The following is a 24,045-nucleotide window of genomic DNA, read 5'->3' on the forward strand; positions in this document are numbered from 1 at the left end:
TCTCCAGGAAATCTCTTGTCTCTCTAACTGGATTCAGTCTCTGTCTCCGAGAAGCGCTAATACAACACAGTCTTTCTGGGCCATTGGCTCATGTCTGGCCACACTCAGGAGAGCACGTGAGTGGGGCTTGTGTTCTTAAACATCTCCATCATCACTAAGAAGTGAAGAAGAAGTGTGGTTTCCCTGACAACATAAGGACCCAGCAGGCTCCAATTTCAACCACATCAACTACTTCCCAAGGCCTGGACCCTCACCCCATTGAGCTCCATATAAAAGCATCAGAGAGGGGGTTTGGAGGCAGAGGAGAGAGCCTTTGGCTGGGTCCTAACCCAGTCCCTGGTTCTGACATTCATGTCCTGGGCTGTTTCTACTCCATGTGCCCAGTGGGGGCGGAACCTTGGTGGGCAAAGGCAGAAATGGCTGCTTTGGGGCCTTAGTGAATGATTTAATTTGGGGCCAGCAAGACAGCTCAGCAGGTTAAGGCACCTGCTGCCAAGCCGGATCCCCAGAATTTATGTGGTGAAAAGAATCAACAGCATGTTTCTCTTTCACTTCCACACATGTGTGCACTTGTACACACACAGACACACACACACACGCACACACACACACACATGCACACACACACACACATGCACACCAGACACACACACACACACCCCATAAAACAGGAGGAAGGATTCCTTAATGGCCTGGGAACGGAGCTCAGTTTATATAATACTTAACCGGGCATGCATAAAGCCCTGGGTTTGGTCACCAGCATAAAGCAAGGTATGGTGGTACACACCTGTAATCTTATGACTTGAGAAGTGGAGGCAGGATGATCATCTTCAGCCACACAGTTAGTTAAAGACCAGCCTAGGTTACATGAGACCCTGAACCCTCTACCACTCCACCCCCCCCCAAAAGTAAAAAGGATTTAATTATGGTGGTAGGACTTAATTATTGGGGTGGTACACACCTATAATACCAGCTCTCAGGGATGCTAAGGAGGAAGGATGACAAGCTTAAAGCCAGCCTGAGCTGCACAGCAAAGTCCTATCTGAGGAAAAGAGAAATCAAAAAGGACCATACCAGATAGTCTGTATGCAGGGAAATACTTTCCCCTGTGCTACAGATAAGGCCCAGGTTTGAGGAGAGCTGGGCAGGGTTTGGGGACCCAGTTAGGCCTGAGAGCTAGGGAGGGAGCCATCTATCATCGTGTGTGAGCATGGTAAGAGCCAGCTTCTCCCTCTATCCCTGCCCCCACTCCCACAACCATCTGACTTCAGGAAGCGAAGCCCTTCCCTGCCTCCCACAGTGTCCTGGTCCTACTGACATCATGAACACATGGAAGAGAAATCTGTGAGATTCCAGCGGGGCCAGAGTGTGGGAACCAGGACAGATGCTACTGGCACTGCCCCAGGCAGAGACTACTCCAGAGCCCCTGGGTGCTGCCAAGGGGGCTCTGGAATGTGTCTGGAGCCTCTGGCTTCCTCCACAGAAGGCTGTCTCGTGGGGCCTGGGAAAGCTGAGGAGGTTCTGAAGGCCATTCCAGCTCTGAGCAGCCATTTCAGGACTTGTACTCTTTCAACATGGGAGTGGGGACGTGGCTGAGCACCAGCATCGGGGCTTCAGGTCACTCTCAGGAACCTTCCCAAGGGACAGTACAACCACCATAACCTCTATAGCCCAGGGCTAAGAAAAAAAGAATCAAGCCCATATTGTCACCCATATTATACAGACAAGAAACAGAGTGTGTGTGTGTATCTTTGTTCATGTGTATATGTTACAGACAGACAGACAGACAAAGACAGATGGTCTCACTCTCATCCCCACCAGCCCCAGGGGAAGCTGTGCACTGCCTGTCCACACATGTGGCTCCCAGCAGCTGCACATTCCGTCAGTGACCAGCTGTGGTGGCAGCTGTGGAGGTGGAGAGTGAGCTCTGATGGGTCCCAGGAGGGACGGGGAGGGCAGGAAGAACCTGAGATGAGCAGGGGTCAGGGAGTGAGACAAGGAAGCTCAGAGTGTTCTCAGGCTGGAACACAGCAGAAAAGCAGCTGCTAGGAAGCTGACATCTGGACCTTGGCACAGAGAGTCTGGGGAGGTCAGGGCAGCCCCAGAGTGCCCTAACTAGCACTTGGCATGAGTAAGACGAGAAAGACTACACAGTGAGATAATACATGGGGCTAAATCTCAGGCCTCACAAGAGACACAACTTTGAGAATGACCGGCTTGTAGGAGGTGAAGCCATGGGTGTGAATGAACCACCTAGGGAGAGAGGACAGACAGAGACAAGGGCTGACCATAAGGGACACCCTCTGGACACCAGGCATGGTGTGTCATGTCATCCTCATGAGCCTATGGCAGCAAGAGTGTTACTAGCCCATTTTATAGGTGTGAAAACCAAAGTTCCACTGTGTGCACCGGGAAGTATACCTGCCCCTCTGAAGATGTCATTGCCTCAGACGCAAAGGGAGCACAGCGGCAAGGCACCGCAGAGAAGCCACGTGGCCCAAACACGTCCCGACAAAGGGAAGTCCTGGTTGACATTATGCTGTCTTCCCAGGGATCCCAGCACTGCCTCATCCACAGGAAAGGTAGAGGCCTTCAGGGACCCTCCTGTCTCTCTTATCACTAGACTTTGAGCCAGCCTGTACCAAACACCTACGATGTGCCAGACTGCCAGACGGCGGGAGTTAACAGCAACAAGCCCGACACAGTTCCTGCTTTTATGGGGATTCCGAAGCTGTCCCCAAGACAGATGTAAATTATTGCACAATTCTTAACTAGCTAGCCGCTGCCAGAGCTTCTCTCACACCCCACCCTGAGATCCATCTCCACCGCAGCGTGAGAGGCCCCGTGGTCACCCCAGCAGAGGGCCCTGGAAAGTTGGTTCCCTGGATGGCAGCCACACCATGGATGCTAACCATTTAGAGCCTGGGCCACATCTGTTTGGTGATCTAAGAGAAGACGGGACTGACCTAGTGTGGCTTTGGAGACTGCCAGAGCTGAAACCCGTCCCTGAATGTCCCCTATTTGCTCAGGGCCAGAGTGTAGTGACCGTCTGACACTCTGCAGGAGCCGTCTGTTGGCCAATGGTGAAGGGCTCAGAAGCAAGCAGAGGGGTAAATCTGGGCGGCCCTTGGTATGTCAGACAGCCTCAGTCTAAGAGGAGGGAGACAGAGAAAGGACTGCTCTTCTCCACACTTCCCTTCTCACCCTCATTGGCCTGGAACTTGCTGTGTAGACTAGGCAGGCCTTGAACTCATAGAGATCCACCATGCTCAGCTTGGAAGCCTTTTTCAATGCCTACCCATATGGGGCATGGACAGTGAATAAGTAGACATGTCTAAGATAATGTAAACTATGTTGTTGGATGCTGAGGAAAGGCTATGGAGAGGTAGCAGGCACAGACTGATGGGGGGGGGTGGCTACTTTGGGGCAGTCAGGATAGTCCTCTCTGGGGATGTGACAACAAAGAACTGGATAAAGTGAGATCTGATATGATCTGACACAAATGAAGATCCTGGGGAGAAAAAGTAGCAGAGCCAAGACTCAGAATGAGAGACAAGCATGGAGCACCGGCAGGGAGGAAGGCAGGAAGACTGGGGTCTCTGCAGAAGTGAGGCAGAAGCTGGCAGAAGATGAAGCTTGAGAGGTACCTAGAGACAAGTATTCACTAGGTGGTCATACCTGTGTACCCTGGACCATTGGGGAATAAGAACTAGTATTGCCTCCCTTCAATCTTAAGGATACTGAGGCTTAGATAATAGATTACACACTTGCCCTGTGTAGCTGCGTGAGGAGCAGCTAGCATTTGGTTTAGGATGTGATGGGGAGGCTGGGGGTGATGCTGAGTGGGAGGTGACATGCTCTGGTGGCATTGTAAAGGCTCACAGCCAAGTCCGGGCAGCGTTCTCTGGGCCCCCGCTGAGCATTCTTGGTTCTCCCAGCCTTCTGAGTATCCTTCCTTCCTTTCCTAGGCTTCCCGCTAGCAACCTGAGTCTTCTCCCGAACCTTCCAGGTGTGCCCAGTCTTTTACACTTTTACATTGCCACACGGCACTGTTTCTACAAGGTTTATACTCAAGAACTATGCAAAAGAGTTGTTGATGTTTCTTTCTAAACACACACACACACTCAATGTTTTAAGTAAGTTTTCAGTTTTATGTTGGGTGCAAGTGGCCCATGGTCTGCAGGTTTTACTCGCCTGTAAGCAGTTGCTTTGAGCAGTACATCTCAACTGGGGCCAATTTCTCCCGTTTGGTGTTACCCGTAGATTTTTCTGGAAAATACTGCTTGCATCTAGTGGGAAGTGGTTAGCATTTAACTTTCTATAGGCCACAGAATAACCCCAAGCTGCAGTTACCCAGCCCCGATTATTACTAGTATAAAGGTTGAGAAGGCCGTTCTGGGTTTGTACTAGCCAGTGAGAACATCATGGGAGCTGTTTATACAACCAAAGATGTTCTAGGAGCCACAGTAGGGCAAGAAAAAAAAAAGCAAGATGTAATTAATGTCTCACACCTATAATCTTGGTGTTCAGGAGGCTGTGGCTAGAGGCTCTTGAGTTCAATATCAGCCTGGGCTACAATACTGACATTAAAAATAGGAAAAAGGAGCTGGGCAGTGGTGGTGCACGCCTTTAATCCCAGCACTTGGGAGGCAGAGGCAGGCAGATTTCTGAGTTTGAGGCCAGCCTGGTCTACAGAGTGAGTTCCAGGACAGGAAGGGCTATATAGAGAAAAAAAACCAAAAAAGAAAAAAGAAGAAAAAAAGTAAAAAAAAGAATAGGGTGAAAGAAGAGGGTGAAATAAAAAAGATGAATTGAAATATATGTATTTTAAATTTTTGTGGATATATATATACATATATATGAATTTTAATTAAATTGAATTTGAATTAAAATATATGTATTTTAAAGAGATGGCTCACACATAAAGGTGCTTTCCACCAAACCTGAGTTGAAACACACACTAAATAAATAAATAGATGTAATTTTTTAAAATTCTGTTGTGTTGCAATCAGAAATTCAAGCCAATTAGGTTTCAATTTCTTTAGGCGTGTGTGTGAAGGCCACTGAACTGACAGCATAGCACTAGGCTTAGAGCTAGAGTGCATGGCCTAATGTCTGAGAGCTCTATAAGATAATAAAGCCAAGTTATTTGCCTCTGAAATCAAACTGCCTTGTGGAATTCCAGCTCTCCTTCTTCTTCTGCCGGAGTTGCTCTAACTACCCATCTCCTTTCGCTTGGCCAATTGAGGGTTAAATGAATTAAAATTTACAGAACACTTAGAATAACAGTTCTCAACCTGTGGGCTGAGACCCTTTGGGGATTGAACAACCTTCTCACAAGGGTTGCCTAAGACCATAAAAGAAAACACAGATATTTACATTATGATTCATAACAGTAGCAAAATTATAGTTATGAAGTAGCAATGAAAATAATTTTATGGTTGGGGGTCACCACAGCATGAAGCTTTGTATTAAAGGGTCACAGCACTAAGAAGGCTGAGAACCACTGGCTTAGGTACCTTTCCAGCTGCTGTGAGAAGCACTCACCAAACAGTAACTAACAGGCTCCGCCGCCTCTCCATCCATTTGCCCTCTCCCAAAGCTTTAAAGGCCGTCCATTACCTAATGACTTCCAAACTTAAATCTCTTTGCCGAACCCCATAGTCCCTATTTAACTGTGCAGTGTATTTTGAGGACCTGGGACGTCTCTCGAGAACATGCCTACCTCAGAGCCCTTACCTTCCCCTGCAAATCTGCCAGCCCTTTCTCTCTCAGCCAATCACATAGAGCAAACAAGTATCTGCCTTTCTAGGAAATGCCTAGTGCACACATTGGGCACTCTTCACACTGGTTGAGGTTCTCACTGTTTTGGCAGGTGCCCACAGAAATTATGTGAGTGCTGAGGGCATTTGGAACAGGAGAATTGGTGCTTGCGGCTGCGGTGGCCAGCAGAGTTTCCTGATGGCGACCGTTCATGCCAGTCCTATCTGGTCATCTATGAGCATGATAAGTTTCTGTGCTTGGCCAAGTGGTTACGTGTGGGTCTGAGTGGCAAGAGGCCTGTTCTTTCCCATCAGGAAGTATCTGCAAGCAGAGCTGACTATGGTGAAAGTGTGTGTAGTCAGCTTCAGGTGACCAACCCCACTTCCCTACACCAAAAGCTGGCTTTCTTTTGTGCCTGTCCCAGTGAGCAGAACAAAGGGAGAGGACTCCTCTGGTGCCCTGCCCACCACACCCACCTCCACCATCTCCCTGCCGCCCCTGCAAGAAGTTTGCTCTCCTCCCTCAGCTTCCCTCTGCACTTCTCTGCGTACGATGACCTGGGAGGATGGCAGCTGAATCTCTAGGCACAAGGACAGGAACTCTCACTGACTAAATAGTTGTCTGTGGTCAGACAGGCTCCCCCAGAAAGAGAAGCCGAAGGCTCCTTTCCTCTCTTCCTCTCCCTGGTGCCTGCCAGGACAGCTGTCATTAAATGAACTGGGGTGACTCCCAGGGATACCCCACCAACCACCACACCCTACCTACCTTCTCCATTCCTGTGCTCCCTCCCACAAGTCAGAAGCTCAAAGATCTTGGCCACTGTAAAGTCAGCACTTGGGATGCAGAGGCAGGAGGGTCAGGGATCAGTAGTTCAAGGTCATCTTCTGCTACACATCAAGTTCAATGCCACTTTGGGTTCTATGACCCTGTCTCCCCTCCTCCAGCCTTCTCAGCTGGCAAGCAGCAGCCACCCCTTTGGGGGTTCACCAAAGGACTTCGAAGTTCTGAGCATCCCACAGTGCACGTAGCTTCCCCAATACACACACACACACACACACACACCACAAACTTTGGTCCCCTATAGAAGGAGTGACTGAAGAATTACTTCCAAGGGGTCACAGGCACCCCCAGTAACCTTTCCAAACCTATCTGCCCTCCCTGCATGCCCTGGAGCAGGAAGGTACAGGTCTGACCCTTATAAAAAGCTGAGGCACTGCAAAGCGAAGTCTGTCGCACAGAACTAGGGACAGATCCGGATTCTCTGGGCTTCCCCGTGGGGCCTCCCAGGGCACCTGCCCAAGGCCACCCAGAGCGCCAGCCCAGGCAGCGCCGGTGGAGCGGAGCCGGACCTCCCAGCGGCCGATGGGGGCGGTGACCGCCCGGGGCCTTCCCACGGTTCGGTGGCGCGTCACCGCGGGGGCGAGGGGGCGCCGGGGCGCCCCGGGCTGCGGTGCAGGAAAGGGCCCTGGGAAAGGGCGGCGTCGGCTCCCGGGCCGGGGCGGGGCTGAGGCGGGGCCCAACAACCAACTCCAGGGATCGCAGGGCTGGGACCCCGCAGCCAGCTTTCGGCATGAAGCGGCCCAGGGCGCCCAGTGGCTCCGACGGCGAGTCTGATGGACCCATCGATGTGGGTCAAGAGAACGATCTTAGGTAAGACAGGGTGGAGCGAGGGCCGTCCGGGGGTGAGAAAGTCCAGCACACTCAAGTTTGTGCGCAGCCCTCAGGTGTCAGCCAAGATGCGGGGGCGTGTGCAGCGACTCCAGTGCGTCCATAGCACCAATGCGGCAGATTCCTGAGTACCCTGAACCATAACACCCTGAACCAACTATGGTTCAGGGAGCTGGGATGGGAGGACAGTTCAGCTGGAGGATATTCTGTCGTTTGGCTACCCCCAGGGACGCCCCTGAGAAGTTTTCCTGCAGACCTAGGAAACCTTCATAGATGTAGATACCGCATTCCATTGCCCATAGTTTGTCTACTATGAAGACTTCTGTACTTTTCCAATTTCACTCTTCTTTGGGAACAGTTTTCACATAGTACACAAAAGGACTGGGGGCTGTGTCCTTTTCGCTTTGAGCATACTGGGATTTGTGTTTAGGTACTGAGGGAAATAATAGCCAACTTGCAAAAGCCTAGACTCCAATCTTCAGCACCCCTTCCACCAAACCACCAAGCCGCCAATGCAGTTTCTTTTTTGTTAAATAATCTAACTTCTAACCTGTGGAACAAACTGAACTTGTACAATCCTTGCTACCTATCAGCTCGGTGACTCCATAAGCTTCAGTTTTCTGGTCTATAAAATGGGTATACATGATGAAGCTAGCTTCATAGCGGGTGTAGACATCAAACGGAAGAATGTCAAGGCCTTAGCAGTAGTTCATGGTGAGTGCTTAGTGGTGTCAGGCTCTAAGTCTCCAGGCCTTGCCACCCAGCCCACAACCGCCACCAACTCACCTTAGAGCTTTTCCTTTCCTTCCCTTTCTTCTTTCCATTCTTCCTCCCCCTCCTCTTCTTCCTTCTTCCTTTTTCTTCATCCACTGCTAGGGATTGGATCCAGATCCTGGTGCATGCTACCCAAGTGCCCTGTCACCATGCAGTTCTGAGCCTTCGGTTCCCCTGCCTAGGCCTGTTTCCACATAGAGAAGAGGATGCGAATGGAAAGAAAAGGAACCGGCCTCTGGAGCAGGTGTCTCTCTTGCTCTACTAAACCTTATTTGTCTCTGACCACCCTGTACATGCCCCGGCACGTGCACACATACATAGAATGACTGTTTTAGTTTGTCTAGGTTTTTCCTCAATGGTTTCTCTGTGTAACTTGGCTGTCCTGGAATTCACTCTGTAGGCTGAGCTGACCACGAACTCAGAGATCCACTTGTCTCTGCCTCTCAACTGCTGGGATTAAGGCTCGTACCACCACCACACATCTAACTTTTTTTTAAGAGGCTACAGCTAGGCATGGGGACATATGCCTTTAATCCTAACACTCAGAAGGCAGAGGCAGGAAGATCTCTATAAGTAGCTAGAGCTAACTTTTGACTTAGTGAGACCCTATCTAAAAAAGGGCAGAGTCAGTCTCTCTCTCTCTCTCTCTCTCTCTCTCTCTCTCTCTCATCCTCAAATCTTACATGTTAGGTCTGGGGATGTATAATATAGTTCCTTATGTAAATCCTTTAAAAATTACTTAGCAGAAACTGCTACTTAAGAGAAATAATTCTCAAAGCCTGTTTCTGCCGCCATGAGGGGCCTAGCACCACACGGTCATGGCAAACGGAGGATCTCAAATTCAATGCTATTGGGTCTTCAAGAACCAGAGTACAGACTCAATGGCAGAGAGCTGAGGTGGATCAGACTGGCTTCTATCCTTCATGAGTATACAGCCAGAAAAGTAACTGCCAAGGGATGTGGCGACTCTGAACACAGTGGAAGAATCTGGGGAGGGGCCACTCACAGCCATGGGTGATGATAACAGTTTCCTGATGGCGGTAGCATTAGGGCTAAGGTGTAAAGGTCACTGCAGGATTCCCCCTTATATCTCTTTTTGTCATTTTTAGCCAGAGTCCATTGTTAGGGTCTGGTCTAGACAGAAGACCAGACCGCTCCAAGGAGGGAAAGCTGCTGGACATCTGGCCGTCTGACTTATAGATGCCTCTTTGTAGCACTTTGCAAAGGGCCCTCCCCCCAGCAGACATAAATGCTTCAATTCAGAGACCGCTGAACGATGCCTGCTGTGGCCTAGACCCCGGACTGGGCATCCAAGCCCAGATGGATCCTGCCCAGCCTCTGCCCTCAGGGAATTCTCAGAGAAGAAGAGTTGCATGTACAAAGAAAGCCAGATAAACTGTGGCAGGGGCCGTAGGGTTAGGGCAGCCAGACTCTGGGGGTCAGAAGCAGCACACAATTCCTCACGCTCAGAGCTTCAAGACCAAAGGGGCATAGTGTGTTCTGATGTCACCAAGGACATCTGCCTGGTGGTAATAGCATCCTGTCCCGCCCATGGGAATCACCCACAGAGCTCTCGTGTGTGAACTTGGGCCCTTGCAACAGTCTGGATCCACACAGAATAATGCCTCTCCCTTACCCATCTTCAAATATTTCATGAGCAGCTCCAGTATGTCAGCCTGGGAGTTGGGGTCTATGTGCTTCTCCTTTAAGACTGAAGGCAGCTGGTGGTCTTTAAAGTCAGGGAGACCTGAGTCCCTCCACACCACTTCCTGTGTAAGTGGCTTTTTACCCCTTTCCTGAACTGACATTTTCTCTGTTTGTTTGTGCCTCTGAGGGTGAGGCTTGTGTGAGGCTGTATCTACATATAGCACATAGCTTCTTGCTCTGGCACAAGGTAGCTTCTAATAAGTGTTGTCACACGGTGGGGAGGGTGCCCCGTTCATGAGGCAGCAAGGTTCGATGGGAAAACTGGAAATGGAAAGGCTGCGTTACTAGGCGTGATTCTCAGCTCTGCATCTGCCGCATCCCTCCGCCTAAAATGATCGTTTCCCCTAAGATCTGTTGTGCAATAGGTGAGACAAATGGATACGCACTGCTGTCTAGAACAGAAAGTGCAGCCTAGCAGGGAGACATAGTGGGGTGATGTGAGAGATATGTGAGCTACGTCATCACCAAGAGTGCTGAATTAGAAGCCAGTAGGTGTGGGGCTGGAGAGATGGCTCAGTGGTTAAGAGCACGGGCTGACTCTTCTGGGATCGAAGCTCAGCACCCGCTTGGCAGCTCACAGCTGCCTGTAACTCAAGTTTTAGGGGATCTAATGCATTATTCTGTCACAGATATACATGCAGACAGAACACCCATACACATGTGGTTTTTTTAATAAGGCAAATGATTCTGAATTTTTCTCTCTTCTGTGTGGCTGGCCAAAGGTCCTTTTTCCTCTCTGACTATTCTCATTTTACAAATGGTCTTAGCTCTGTGTGATTGTCCAACCATTAGAGCATTGGAGTGCTTCCTTGGCTTGATACTAAATGAGTGGAGTCACCTCCAAGGCTCCCACACAGGGGAGTTCCCAGGTATAGCTGGGACTGGGGGTGTTCAGGACTAGCAGGCAGGCCACTTAGGAAGCCACACTACCGGAAGAGATTGCCTGGGAATTTCACTGAGGGGATGCAGGAGGCCCTCCAAGATCCCAGAGTTCACCACCTCCTTTCTAGGGCCATGAAGATCTGCCTAGATGCTCAGAGAAGTCTCCAGCCCGCCTCTCACTATCAGGGCCAGATAGATCCCAGGCTGTGGTGAGCTCTGGCTGGGAGCCTTGAGGATAAGGGGATTGGAGGACTAAGTCAGACAGACAGGAAGTCAGACTTAAGAAGAAAAACAATGCAGAGTTGGGAGCCAGAAGATAAGTTCCCATGATGCTTTGCTCTTGAGCAGCTGTGTGGGCTGGACAAGCCACTTTGGCCCCCAGAGGCTCAGCATCCTCATCTGGAAAATGGACTTTTATAAAACCCAGAGGGGAGATACTTGGCAGTGGTGCCTAGCAAACTGTAAGGTGAGACTCGCCTGGGAAATTGAGAGGAAGGGGCAGATCATGTGGCAGGGTCAAACTGACCAAGAGACTGGGGAAAGGTGGGACTTGGGGGAAAGTGCCCTTGGCCCTGAAGCTGAGTGTTGCTGTGTCAACCTCTGACAGCTGGTCCCTGAGGAGGGATCAGACTGAGAGGCAGTGACGTGCGCAAGGCTAACCCAATACCCAGAGAGACGCTTTATCTTGCCAAGGAAACAAAGGCTGTGTTTCTTATGTACCTTGGCTCTCAGAGCTTGTCCCCAGTGAACCAGAGACGCTCTGTAAACAAGCTGCCCTACAGATCTCAGGCCCTGCCTCCAGGGCCCTGGCTCCCAAGGGCTTTCACAGGCCTCTGAGCAGCTCTGTTTGTCCAGATGTGAGGGTGAGAGATACATTTTTCCAGATGTGCCTGGAACAGACCTGCAGCATGTGGTATCTGCTCTCTCCCAAAGCCACCTTTCTGTGAAGTGTTGATGAAAATGACCCAACCTCAGATGCCATGAAGATAGTCACATAGGCTGAGACCCTCCTGGTGAATCAGAAGGCAGATTTCTGGGGTATCACCATTCTCTGTGACAGTAAAGATAAGAAAGGAAGTAAGAATTCCGACCACAAGCTCCGCTGTGTCCCATGCTTGTTGAAGACGTGAGCTATACTAGTGTGTGAAACAGACACACACTCCACACTCACGAGCCTGTTGGAGAGATGGATGTTAATCAAATAATCATGCAAGAGTAAAACAATAAGCCAACATAAATGTGGTGGATGCAGGAGCCTGGGAAAGGGAACATAATGGACTAATAATTGTAAAGAAAAGAGAAGGGCAGGGAGGCGCTCCTAAAGGAGGTGACATTGGGTGGCAATCTGGGGGACAGTTGAAGTTAAACTTGTGGTGAGGAGATGGGCTGAACCAGAGACTTCTAGAGCACAGAACACATATGAAAATGTAGGGCACTGGATGCTTTCACAGACTGGGGCTTGCAGAGCAAGAGACAGTCAGAACTAAGAGGTGACAGGAATCAGCTGGACTAACCGAAGGACGGATCTTAAAAGCACTGAGAAGCCACCAAGATTTAAGATGGACAAGATCAAGTTTGCATTTCAATGATCACTGGTAGTGGAAGTACAAAGGGTACAGGGGACCCAAGGAAAAGTTCTTCTTGTAAGCCTGCGAGTGAGAGACATAGAGGAGCTTGGAGATCAAGGAGAGAGATAAAACTATACAGATGTGGGACAGGCAGGTTTTAACCAGGAGGGTGAAGACAAGGGTTGAGCCAAAGAATGTTCCAGAGGACTAGAAGCTGGGGGAGGGGGGACCTTTGCTGGGATAAAACTTGGGTAGAACAAGGAGCAGGTGTTGAGCAAGGTCATGTTTGAGATGTTTGTTGGCATTCCAAAATGGCAGGAGAGGCACCTTGCCCAAAGTTGTGGAGCTGAGCATCAGTAGGGTTGGGTCCTCGATGCTCTCCAGTGAACCTCTGCCATCTGACAGGGCAGCTAGAGCAAAAGGCCATCCTGACTGGAAGCAGTTGGAGTGGTTATTCTGGTCAACATCTGGGCAGGAAACCCCTAGGTTAGAGTCTTTGTAATACAGCTGTTGGGGTTGGAGCAAACATCCATCATCCAGCCTGAGCTACAGGGGAAGGCACCGGCATGGGAGGGAGAGCGAGGATACCCGGACCCGTGCCTTCTGGGAGGCCAGAGCAATGTCCCCAAGCGTGCGAGAGGAGACTGTGACCCAGATGCCGCCTCCGCCTCGCCCCCGGCCGCGCCGCGTGGGAGGAGGCGGCAGCTGCGGGCCGGGCGGAGGGCGGGCGGCGGCGCTCCGGCCCGTGGGAAGCGGCGGCATCTGTGCTTTCCACGCTCCTTCTCAGCGGCTAGCTCTGAAATATAACCCGCCCGGCCCGGCCGGCCGCCGCTGGCCCGCGCCCTCAGTCAGCCCGCCCCCGGGATCGGGTTGCAGGACCCGAGAGGGAGCATCTTGGTTCGCGGTTCCCCGACGGCTTGCTGCCCACGGGGGCAGGGGCTAAGCGAGCAACTCGTGGCCACCAGGGGCTAACAGGCAGGAAGCTGGGAGAGCATGGAGGTCTTGGCCCTGAAGAAATGGGTCTCCGGGGAGAAAGGGAGAGCGGGCGAGCTCTCTCATGCATGTTCTGCGCCCCTTCCTGGCCTAGGAGACTGTGGCCACCTGGGAGCCCCGCCCTTACGCACCCCATTCCCCCACTCCCTCCGGGCCTGCTGCCAGCTGGGCCTCCCAGGTCAGCCTAGGCCAGGGAGATGATCCTTCAGCTCTGAGAAACTAGCCTTTCTCTTCCTCTGCAGCCAGATGGCCAGGCCGCTGACTACCCCCAGCCCTTCGCAGATGCAAGCCCGGAAGAAGCGCAGAGGGGTGAGTGTGCAACAGCCTTTGAGGTGCTTAACAGCCACTGAGACGCTCAAGCAGGGTTTGCAAATCAATCCCAGGAGACCGTGCCCAACATCCCAGCCGGCTGCACAGGTTCAAACCCAAGCTCTGCCAATTGGATTCCTGGAGGCTGGGCATGCCACCTCCCCTCCAGTCCCTTGCTTCTTCCTCTGAGTGACAGGTGGCACCTACCTCAAAAGACTAACTTGGTTGTTTTTTCAAATTCACTTTGTAGTTTAGGATGCTCTTGAACTCCTAATCCTGCTGGCTTGGCCTCCCAAGTGCTGACATCACAGGCCTGCATCATCGCTTGGTTTTTACAGTACTGAGGATTTAGTTAATTCAGGCCTCATATACACTAGACGCAAGCACAGTGGGAACTGAACTTCATCCCCAACTGCCAAAGGGCTATTCTTAAGACAGAGTACATCACCATAAACTCTGAGCGCCATCCATTAATACTTTTATTATAGTCTGCCCTCTGCCCAGTTTTCCTCTGAACCCATAACTTTCTTTCGTGTGTTAAGCCAGGAGGTGTGCAGAGGGCAGCTCACTGCTAGCCGCTCTCCGTCTTAATCCGCCTCACCTTTTCTTGAGCATCCAGAGGCCTAGGATCCAGCCAGAGCCAGCCAGTCACTCATTTACTCACTCCCCAGAAGACATGGTCAAACCGTCTTTCCCAGCTTCATATTCTGTCTCGAAAAAGTGAAGGATTATAATTCCTGCCCAGCTCCGAGGATTCTGTTGCCAGAATTGCAGGGGAAACAGATAGTGTGCATGAAGGCCTCTGTGGCTGAAGAGAGCAAAACTCAGAATTCTGGTGTTGTCATGACCCAGTAACTGGCCTAGCAGAGTCCCCCAGGTCTACACCACTGCTAAGGCTGCATATCCCTGTCCTGATGGGCAGTAAATATTGTCCCTATAGACTAGTACAAGAGGCCTGAGTGCTAGTCCCAGCTCTAAGTTTATACTGTATGACATTAAGCAAATTATTGTCAGTCTTAACTTTCATTCTTGTCCTCCATAAATAAAGCATAGATTTGTTGCCTAGAAAAACTATTCTGAGGGGAAATGTGACTCGGCGTCTGTCAGGACACACTGGAAGGTGTGAGGGAATGCCCACAGGGAACTTCTCCACGTTACTTTTCAGATCATAGAGAAACGGCGCAGAGACCGCATCAACAGTAGCCTTTCTGAATTGCGACGATTGGTCCCCACTGCCTTTGAGAAACAGGTATGTGCCCTTGCTGATTGTGTCAGAGGAACTACCAAGTGGGTAGAAGGCAGGGTGTGTGGTTCTCACGGCATCTCCTACTGCCTGTGGGCAGATGGCACAGAGGGTATGAGCACTTGTTGAAGATCTGAGTTCAAATCCACAGCAGCCACATGGCTGAGCACAGCTGTAGCGCCAGCATTTGGAGGCAGAGATGGACATATTCTAGGAGCTGGAACAGCGATGCCTTGAGTTCAATCTGGGTCTCACATTATGGAAGGAAAGGTATGACACCAGCAAGCTACCCTCTGACATACATGAGTGTGCACACAGGCGCGCGCACACACACACACACAATTTTTTAAATGTAGGGCTAGAGAGATGATCCAGCAGTTCCCAGCTAGCAGCTCATTACTCCATAGGACCCCCCAACTCCATGAGATCTGATGATGTCTTCGAGCTTTTGCAGGCACCTGTACACACATGGACATGCATTCACACAGATACACAGACCACATAGAAACAATAAAAATCTAACAAAAAATAAGATCGGAAGCAATAGAGAATGATACTCTACACTATCTCCTGACCTCCATATGTGTACACATGGACACCCCCCACACAGGTGAGAAAAGCGAAAAACAGAGGTGTCATGTGATTCTATCTACTACATTACACAGATTACACTGCATTTACACACAGTAAATATCTGAGCAGAAATGGAGCATGCGGCTGTATCCCATGTCCCCTGACGTTTCTAGAACTCTTTGAAAGTAAAACAGGCCACTCAGAGAGGGAGCACCCATCATTGAGCATGGTAGGGGCAGGGACTACAGTGGACAAACAGTTGAGTTGGACTGCTTCAAAGATCCTTAACTCTACACCCAAGGCTGAGGTCACATGTCATCTGCCTTCCCTTAGGCCAGTAAGCTCAAGTTGGACATTCCACAGATGGTCATTAAAACCTTCTTAGAACCAGCCATGGACTAGAATTGGTGTCTGTATTTAAGAGACTGGTATGAAGAATTGAACACTTCCTATAGGAGCCCAGGTTCCCTGGAGGTTTAGTAAACATTTCCCAAGAGAAAACAGAGGAAAGGCAGGACTCTGGCTCAGATAATGTTCTAGGTCTTGGAGATAGCGAAGTTGGAGTTAGGTTCCCAGGTTAGCAGATCTACGGGGCAAGTGGAGTCTGGTGATGGTGGATGCAGCCATGGAGGTAGATGAGTGTTTGTGGGAAGAGAAAACAGAATGAGTAGGGCTGACATTCACCAGGAATGTTTTAGGAGGCAGACCCCCAACCCTCAAGAGGCAAGGTGAAGGGAGGCTACAGAAGAAAAAAAAAAAAACGGTCTTAATAGAGGCCATCAGGTCGGGGGAGGGTTTTTACAAGGGCAGCCCAGCAGTGCCGCAGACAGGTGGACCGAGGTGTGAACTGGTGACCATCTTTCAGATCTGGGGAGCTTGGATGAAGTGGTAGCTCTGGTGGTCAGGGAGTGGGAGGAATCAGAGGCGGTGAATGCTGACAGGCACGGGAGGGAAGTGAGCAACAGCTATCAACTGGGGGGTGCCCCACCCTCTGCCTTCCCTACCTGCAGGGCTCCTCCAAGCTGGAGAAAGCTGAGGTCTTGCAGATGACCGTGGATCACTTGAAGATGCTCCATGCCTCTGGTGGCACAGGTAACTGCACTCCCTACTCTCTCAGGAGTTACATTACAAGTACTTTGACACAGGGCCCTGGGGATGAAACGATGAGCTCAAACTGTTGCACAAAGTAGGTTGTAACTGGCCTCTGGCTCTCAGTCTGTTAGGTAACTGTTGTTTTGAGAAAAGGGTCTCACTCTATACCCCAAGCTGACCTCGAATTCACAAATCTTCGGGCCCCAGCCTCTAGAATTCAGAGATTACAGGCATGGGCCACTACACTCAGCTGTCCTTCTTCTTCCATTGTCTCTCTCACTACTTCCTGTGTGTCCTTTTGTCCTAACCCTTTCCTCAGTTCAAATCCTCCCAGTCTCAGAGGATTGTTCTGTGTGAGAGGCTTCCAAAAGTCTCATCAGCAAGACCTGGTTGGTGGGTAGGTCGGGTAAGCAAATTCTCCGTAGGATCCCAGGCTTCAGCCAACCTACACCCAAGGAGGAACCTGCCTAAGATTTTTAGCCATAGACATCTTATTAGTGTCTCTACCCACTGGCCTAAGCTTGGGAACTGCTGTTGTACCCTTGACAGTGCTAGACGACATGCTCACAGCAGATGCGGGCTTATAGGAAGATACAAACCATTCCATCATTTAGTTCGTGTCTTCATTAAAAATCAGTAGAGCCATGGTGACTTTTCAAAGCCTTCCAGGTGAATGGATACATTGTCTCAAAGCTTCTGGGCGGGCGTGTTTGGTGATTTCACTGTCCGGAAGCCTTCAGACTTCACAGGCCTTAGCTGCAAAGATGGAAATCCCAAGAGCAGCTTTCAACTCTGGAAGAGAGCAGTGGCGTTTAAGTGGTTCAAATTGGTGCTGCTTAGCAGTGGTCCCTAGGGACAGGCAGCACTGCGGGATCCCGACCTCCACCCCACCCCAAAAGTGTTAGTCTGGATTGGATAGAAGGAATTTTCAAGTTTGGCTGACCCACCCAATTAACTCTAATGGGGGAGCTCCTTTTGAACAGTACACATTCCTAACAGTGGCAGCCAGTGGGGAGACGCTCTGAATTATATTCATGCTTCTCCTATTAAAAAGAAAGTAGTGATTAGCATGTGGGCAGCACTTTAAAATGCTGCCTTATCTCACCTCATTCTCACAAGAACCAGAGAGGTGGGGGCGTGGGGGTGGGCTGTCCTCACCCCGGTCAGGCTTTTAATTTGACCCCTGGTTCTGCTGCTTCCTAACTCTGTGACTTAAAGACAACTGGTTTATCCTCTCTGCCCCTGCGTTTCTTCAGGTATAAAAGTAGGTATGGTAGAAAAGCGTTTATGAGGATTCAATTAGATATTGCAGTGAAGTAACTCAGCAGGCATTTGTTTAAAAAGAACAACACAGCCCGGCATGATGATACACACAGGTAATCACAGTCCTCTGGAAGTGGCAGGAGGATCAGGAGGTCAGCTTATAGGAGGCTCTGAGTTCTAGGCCAGTGCAGACTACATGAATCATTATCATAAAAATTAACTAATTAACTAATTAACAGGGGCTGAGGCTGTAGCTCAGTTGGCAGAGTGCTTGCCTACTAGCCACAAAACCCGGGTTCTATCCCTTAGCCCTATATACACCAAGTGTGATGGCACAGGCGTGCTACCCCAGCATTTGGAGTGTGGAGACAAGATCAGAAATTCAAAGTTCAGCTACGTAATGAGTTGAAGGTCAGCCTGGGTGACATCAAGCTGGGTCTTAATGTATACCAAGAAACAAATGCTTAAAGTGAAAGAGTCCAGCAAACACAGGCAGGACACAGGTATGATCACACCGCAGAGCCAAGTCTCACTCCTGCTGAGCTGTCCTGTCCCACAGAGGGACCCCAACCATGAGCCAGGGACAAGATATTTGCTGCCACAGTCAGGAGCCAGTACCAGCTCCGCTTTCTCTGCCTAGAAGGTGCTTGAGAAAAGGGCAGATGCCTCTGGGGACAGGCATCAGTGACGCCAGGCCAACAGAGAGATCCCTTGCCTAATGGCAGCTGGCTGGGGATTGGGGGGGGGGGATGGACTGGGGGGGGGGGCAGGAGACAGTACACTGCAGACTGTCTCTGAGCTGGAGGATGAACTCTGGTGCAGCAGCTACCGGGCTACCGTTGCATCTCTGGAGCGTGCCCAAGTCCCACTTCATTTCACCCTCTCTTCTCACTGAAGCAAGTCCTATTGCTCCCCCATTTTCAGGCTAAGGAAACTGAGGCTTAGGGATGGTTGTCCATGGTCAGGTGCCCAGTGTAAGTGGCAGATCTGTGATCCCAACCCAGCTCTGGTGGCTTCTAAAGACCCCACCACCACAAAATTGAGCCTTCTTCAAGTGGCCTTATACTCTGATGGCTGCTGTCATTCTCTCCTCTCCTTAGACTTGCCTCCTTTCAGGCAGGGTTATTCTATTATCTTCTGTATTCACAGTCTTTTCCCAGGAGCCCGCTTAGTGAAATTATGTTGGCCGCAAGGTTTTCTCGCATTAATCATGAAGTGTGAAGACAATAAATTTTGTAATGCAGTGTGGTTTCTAGTGCTTAAAAAAATTATTGATTTAATGTATATGAATACATTGTAGCTATCTTCAGACACACCAGAAGAGGACATTGCATCCCATTACAGATGGTTGTGAGCCACCATGTGGTTGCTGGGAATTGAACTCAGGACCTCTGGAAGAGCAATCAGTGCTCTTAACCATCTAGCCATCTCTCCAGCTCTAGTACTTTTTAATGAGAGACTGGGACTCAGAAGGGATAAGTCCAAGATCACTTGGTCATTCTAGGCTATTCAGGTGCAGCAGGTCCCATAGGGTTTCACCCCGCAGGTCTGTGCTTCCTCTCCTGGCATGCCCTCACAGTCCTTTACTTTACAGGGTTCTTTGATGCCCGAGCCCTGGCTGTTGACTTCCGGAGTATTGGGTTTCGGGAATGCCTCACTGAGGTCATAAGATACCTGGGGGTCCTGGAAGGACCCAGCAGCCATGCCGACCCTGTCCGGATTCGCCTCCTCTCCCACCTCAAGAGCTATGCAGCAGAGATGGAGCCCTCACCCACGACCACCAGTGCCCTGGCCTTTCCCGTGTGGCCCTGGTCCTTCCTGCATAGCTGTCCAGGCTTGCCTTCCCTGAACAGTCAGCTCGCCATCCTGGGAAGAGTGCCCGGCCCTGTCCTCCCCAGCATCTCTTCTCCCCCTTACCCTATCTCAGCCCTGAGGTCGGCACCAGTGCACAGACCTGCTGGTACCATCCCCCCAACCCGGCGGAATTTGTTGCCCAGCCGAGGGGTGACTTCCACCCAGAGAGCCCATCTTCCTGAGAGGCCAGCTGCCCCTCCACCCACAGCCCTTGATGCCAGGGCTGCCAGGAGCATAGTCCCAATCCCACCATGTTCCCCCACAACAGCCCCTGGAGCTGGGAAATCTGATGACAATGTGTCTGGTTCTATCTCCAGTCCATGTCCTTCAGGGCCAACTGGGAGGCCTGCGGGAGCAGTGTTCTACCACTCTTGGGTCTCAGAAATCACTGAAATTGGGGCTTTCTGAGCTGACTTCCCACAACCATCCCCTGGGAATGAGGAAGGTTCTTTTTTTTTTCTCTCCCTGAAGCTCTAAAATGGTGCCCTCTTTTCTGTTTTTTTTTTTCTCAAATGGCATCTACGCAAAGGCACCTCTCCTCACCCGTCAGAGCCTCGCCCCCCTCACCCTACTCACCACTGATGCTGACAGCCACCTGGCTTCTCTGCAGCCTTATGAGAGCTCAGAGCCTTAGTGTCCTTTCCCACTGGCGCAGATGAGTTACATGGTGCCTTGTGAGCCCCCAGGTACTGTGGACCCAGTATACACATGGACCTTGGGTCTGGGTTGAAGCTTTAACTTCAAGGATTCCATGGCCAGCACCATGAAGAGGTGAGACACACCGCCCCCCTCTTAGTGGGGATGACTGGTGGGATTCAGCCATCCCAAGCCAACAGGATGGAATGTACCGTCTGCATCACTCCCTGAAGACGAAAGCGAAGCAGGGGCTACTGGGAAGTCTCTGTGGCTCACCCCACAACAGTGAAACACAGAACAGATCTGTTCTCCAGTCCATCTAAGGCTACAACCCTTCCCACAGGGTTCCCAGGTTGGAGGACCAGCGGCCCCATGGTGGCACCTCCCAAAGAGTCATTCCCTTGGGATTCAGCACCAGACATACGAGCTGCCTGGTTTGCATCCGGCTCCCAGAGCCCAGACTGCTGCCACAGCCAAGGGCTGTCAGGCTGGATAAAAATAACTTGGAGGAGGGGGAGAACCATCAGAGGCGGCTCTTCAAGGTCATGGAGTGGGTTGAGGGCCTGAGAGCCTGCTCACCCAGATTTCACACAGCTGGTTCTGCTCAGAGGCCTGCCTCAGGCCTCTGGCTTCTAGTGGGAATAAATGGCCAGTGGAACAACAGAGAATGAACCAACCTTTAGGGCTGTCCTGTCAGCGGACAAAGTGTGGAAACATTTTTGTCCTCTTTGGTGAACACCTGCTCCCCACAATTCCCCCCCAGGACCACCCAGCATGCCCTCTGGAAGCACCCTGGCTAATCCCTGGCAAAGTCAAGACTGTGGGAAACTAGAACTGGTTACTCACTACTGCTGGTACCATGCTGATCATGGGATACCTTTGAGGTCACCCTGGAAAGGTCTCCCCCTGCCCTCCCGCAAACCCCATCCCCAGACTTTGTTGGAACCATGGTCCCCAGGGCTGTTGTAAGGAGCCTGTGGGCACAAGATTAGAGTTTACAAAAAGCCGTGGAGCAAAAGAGTCATTTCAGAAAAGTGGAACAGAGGGCAGAGGTCACCTGAGTGACCCAGAAAGTGCTTGTGAATAGGTCAAGAAGTGATAAAGACTCCCTTTACTCTCTAATGAAAGGAAGCTCTTTTAATATCACTGCCGTGTTGGACCTGAGTGCATCACTGTAGTGTGCATCACCAGACTTCTGAGGGAGACAGACACAGGGACAGAAGGACGCTCCTGCAGGCTCCTGCAAGTGGGGAGAGGAGGCGATTGAAGTCCCCAGATATTCGGGTCTCTGTGCAGGCCTGTAGTTTGGCAGCCTCCTAGCCAGAGATTCAGTGTCACAGCTCACAGCTTCACTGTGGGAAACATTTCCATGTTGCAGGTACTCAAACTGCAGAACAGTCTCTTGACACTATGGGGACATGGCAGAAGTGGCTGAACCCTTTGAGCATCCATCCTGATTGGCCTTGGGTTCGTTCTCCCAGGAGACTGAGAGGGCCACCCTACCCCCACCCAGCTGAGAACTCAAGTCCCCTGTTTTTAGTCTCAGTCTGGTGACCCCAGTAGTCTCATTCCACTCTAGGGTGTTGCAGACAAACAATAGAGATGTCTAGTTCTGGACACTTCCACCAGACTTTACGTCCTAAGTATTTCTGGAGTCTCTGAACCTATAGCCCTGGCCTCTCCCCTACATTATCCCCAGCTTCCTTGCTTCTCTCTGGCTGTGCCATCAGTTCTGAACAGCCACTGGAGAGAATGTGGCATGTGCAGGGCACATCACATCAACCCAGCCTCAGACACCACCACCCCCCATACACACACCCTGTTATTCTAGTGATAAAAATCGGAACACTTTTTACAATCCACACCTGACTTCTAGTCTTATTTCTTGCTCGCTCCAATTTTGCTCAGTGTTTATGCTACGCTGGCCTGTTCTCTGTCCCCAGCATTTCCTCTTAGAGCTTCTCATATGAGGGTCCCAGAATGCTCCCCCACTCCCTTTATGTGGCCTACTTCAGCTCCATGTCACCTCCTCCTGGAGGCCTTCTGAGACTCATGTGCTTGAATAACTCATCCATCTGAAAGGTCCCATTGTTTACCTGCCTGGAGAGTTGGCTGATGTATAACTACTTGTATGTCCACTTGATTAGGTATATTCCCCACCGGAACGTAAGCTCAATGAGGCCAGGGGCCAGAGCTGGCCTGTGCTCCCATCTGCACCCAGCATTGAGCACAGTGCCTACCAACTTCTGTTGCATAAATTGATCAAGGAGGTGAGAAGGCTTCTTGTTTCCTGCTGTGGCTGGCAGACTCCGCTAGGGGTGAGTTCCACTGCCATTCCTGCTGGCTGACTTTGAGAGGAGACAGGAGAGCCAGGGCCAAAGGACTGGGGGTTCTGGCAGAATGGTCAGAAGGCCCTGGCCAGAGGAGACGCAAGCGTGCTGGCCTTGGAGTGAATGCTGACAGCTGAGCTGGCCGGCGGGTTTGTTCTCTGCTCTTGGCCTGGCTTCTTAATACATCTAGCTCCCAACAAATCCAGCATTCATGGAGATCCACTCTGTGCCAGCCAAGCCTGGCAGAGCCAATGGTAACAAACACATGGTCACTCAGAGGGCAGTGTATCCTCTACCTAGATAAGATGGGCATGTGACAATCCCTGGGGAGGGCAGAAGGCTGCAGAGTTGGGTAGGTGTCTCTGGCTAGGCAGGCTGTAGGAGGGGGCCTGGAAGCAAGCCCTCCCTGAGGAGGACCAGGGGACTCCCTTACAGAGATCTGGAGGTTTACCCAGGAGCTACAGAAGCAGGCTCTGAACATACGTGGAGGATGGGCTAGCCTGAGCTCTGGGACTAATCTTTATTACATACTTGTTAATGAGAAATCATTTTCTTCAAGGTCTTTGCCCTTCTTGAACTTACGTTTTCATCTGTAAAATGGCTGTGATGCAGCCATGGTTCCCCACATATGTGCATGTGTATACATACATACAAAGAAATAAAATTCATAATTTTTTTTAAGTAAAAGAACCTGATGCTGCAAGCATGGTGGCTGATGTCTGTAACCTCAGCACTCACAACGTGAAGCAAGAGAGTCAGGAGTTCGAGGCCTCCGGCAATGTGGGGCTATCTTAAACAACAAACAAAACGGGGGTGAGGGTGAGGGTCGTTACTGAAGAGATGGCTCAATGGTTAAGAGCATTTGTGGCTCTTGCTTGCAGAGGACCCAGGTTCAGTTCCCAGCATGGACCCTAACAATCACCCAGAACTCCAGTCCCAGAGCTCGAAGGCTTTCTTCTCGCCTCAGCCCTGCTTCCTTGTGGTGCAGACATTCATGAGGGGGAAGCACCAGCATGCAACTGTAAAAACAAGCAGCAGCTAAATGATGATGAAAAAGAAATGGGGGAGGGGAGGAGGGGGAGGGAGGGCGAGGGAGGGGAGGAGTGAGAGGGAGGAGGGGGAGGGAGGGGGAGGAGTGAGAGGGAGGAGGGGGAGGGAGGGGGAGGAGTGAGAGGGAGGAGGGGGAGGGAGGGGAGGATTGAGAGGGAGGAGGAGGAGTGGGAGGGGAAGGAGGAGGCGTGGGAGGGGAAGGAGGAGGAGTGGGAGGCTAGAGGAGGAGGGAGGAGGAAGAGATAATTCAGCCTTGCCTATTCTGTGAAAAAACTAGATGCTTTTGTAATAGTAGTGCTCAGGCCCTGGTGACAGTGATTTTGCTAGCTGGGCAGGGCTC

General features: G+C 51.0%; 1 protein-coding gene across 1 annotated transcript; it reads left to right on the plus strand.

Moving 5' to 3' along the window:
- The first annotated feature begins 7,022 nt into the window (after window positions 1–7,022).
- Heyl (hairy/enhancer-of-split related with YRPW motif-like) lies at window positions 7,023–23,337 on the plus strand. Its single transcript, NM_013905.3, has 5 exons — window positions 7,023–7,413; window positions 13,598–13,664; window positions 14,830–14,913; window positions 16,491–16,572; window positions 19,430–23,337. Exons 1-5 carry the CDS (start codon window positions 7,334–7,336, stop codon window positions 20,095–20,097), a joined length of 981 nt encoding a protein of 326 aa, NP_038933.2. The 5' UTR covers window positions 7,023–7,333; the 3' UTR covers window positions 20,098–23,337.
- Window positions 23,338–24,045: the final 708 nt, after the last annotated feature.

Source organism: Mus musculus, chromosome 4 (genome assembly GCF_000001635.26).
Source record: "Mus musculus strain C57BL/6J chromosome 4, GRCm38.p6 C57BL/6J".
NCBI classification, from domain to species: domain Eukaryota; kingdom Metazoa; phylum Chordata; class Mammalia; order Rodentia; family Muridae; genus Mus; species Mus musculus.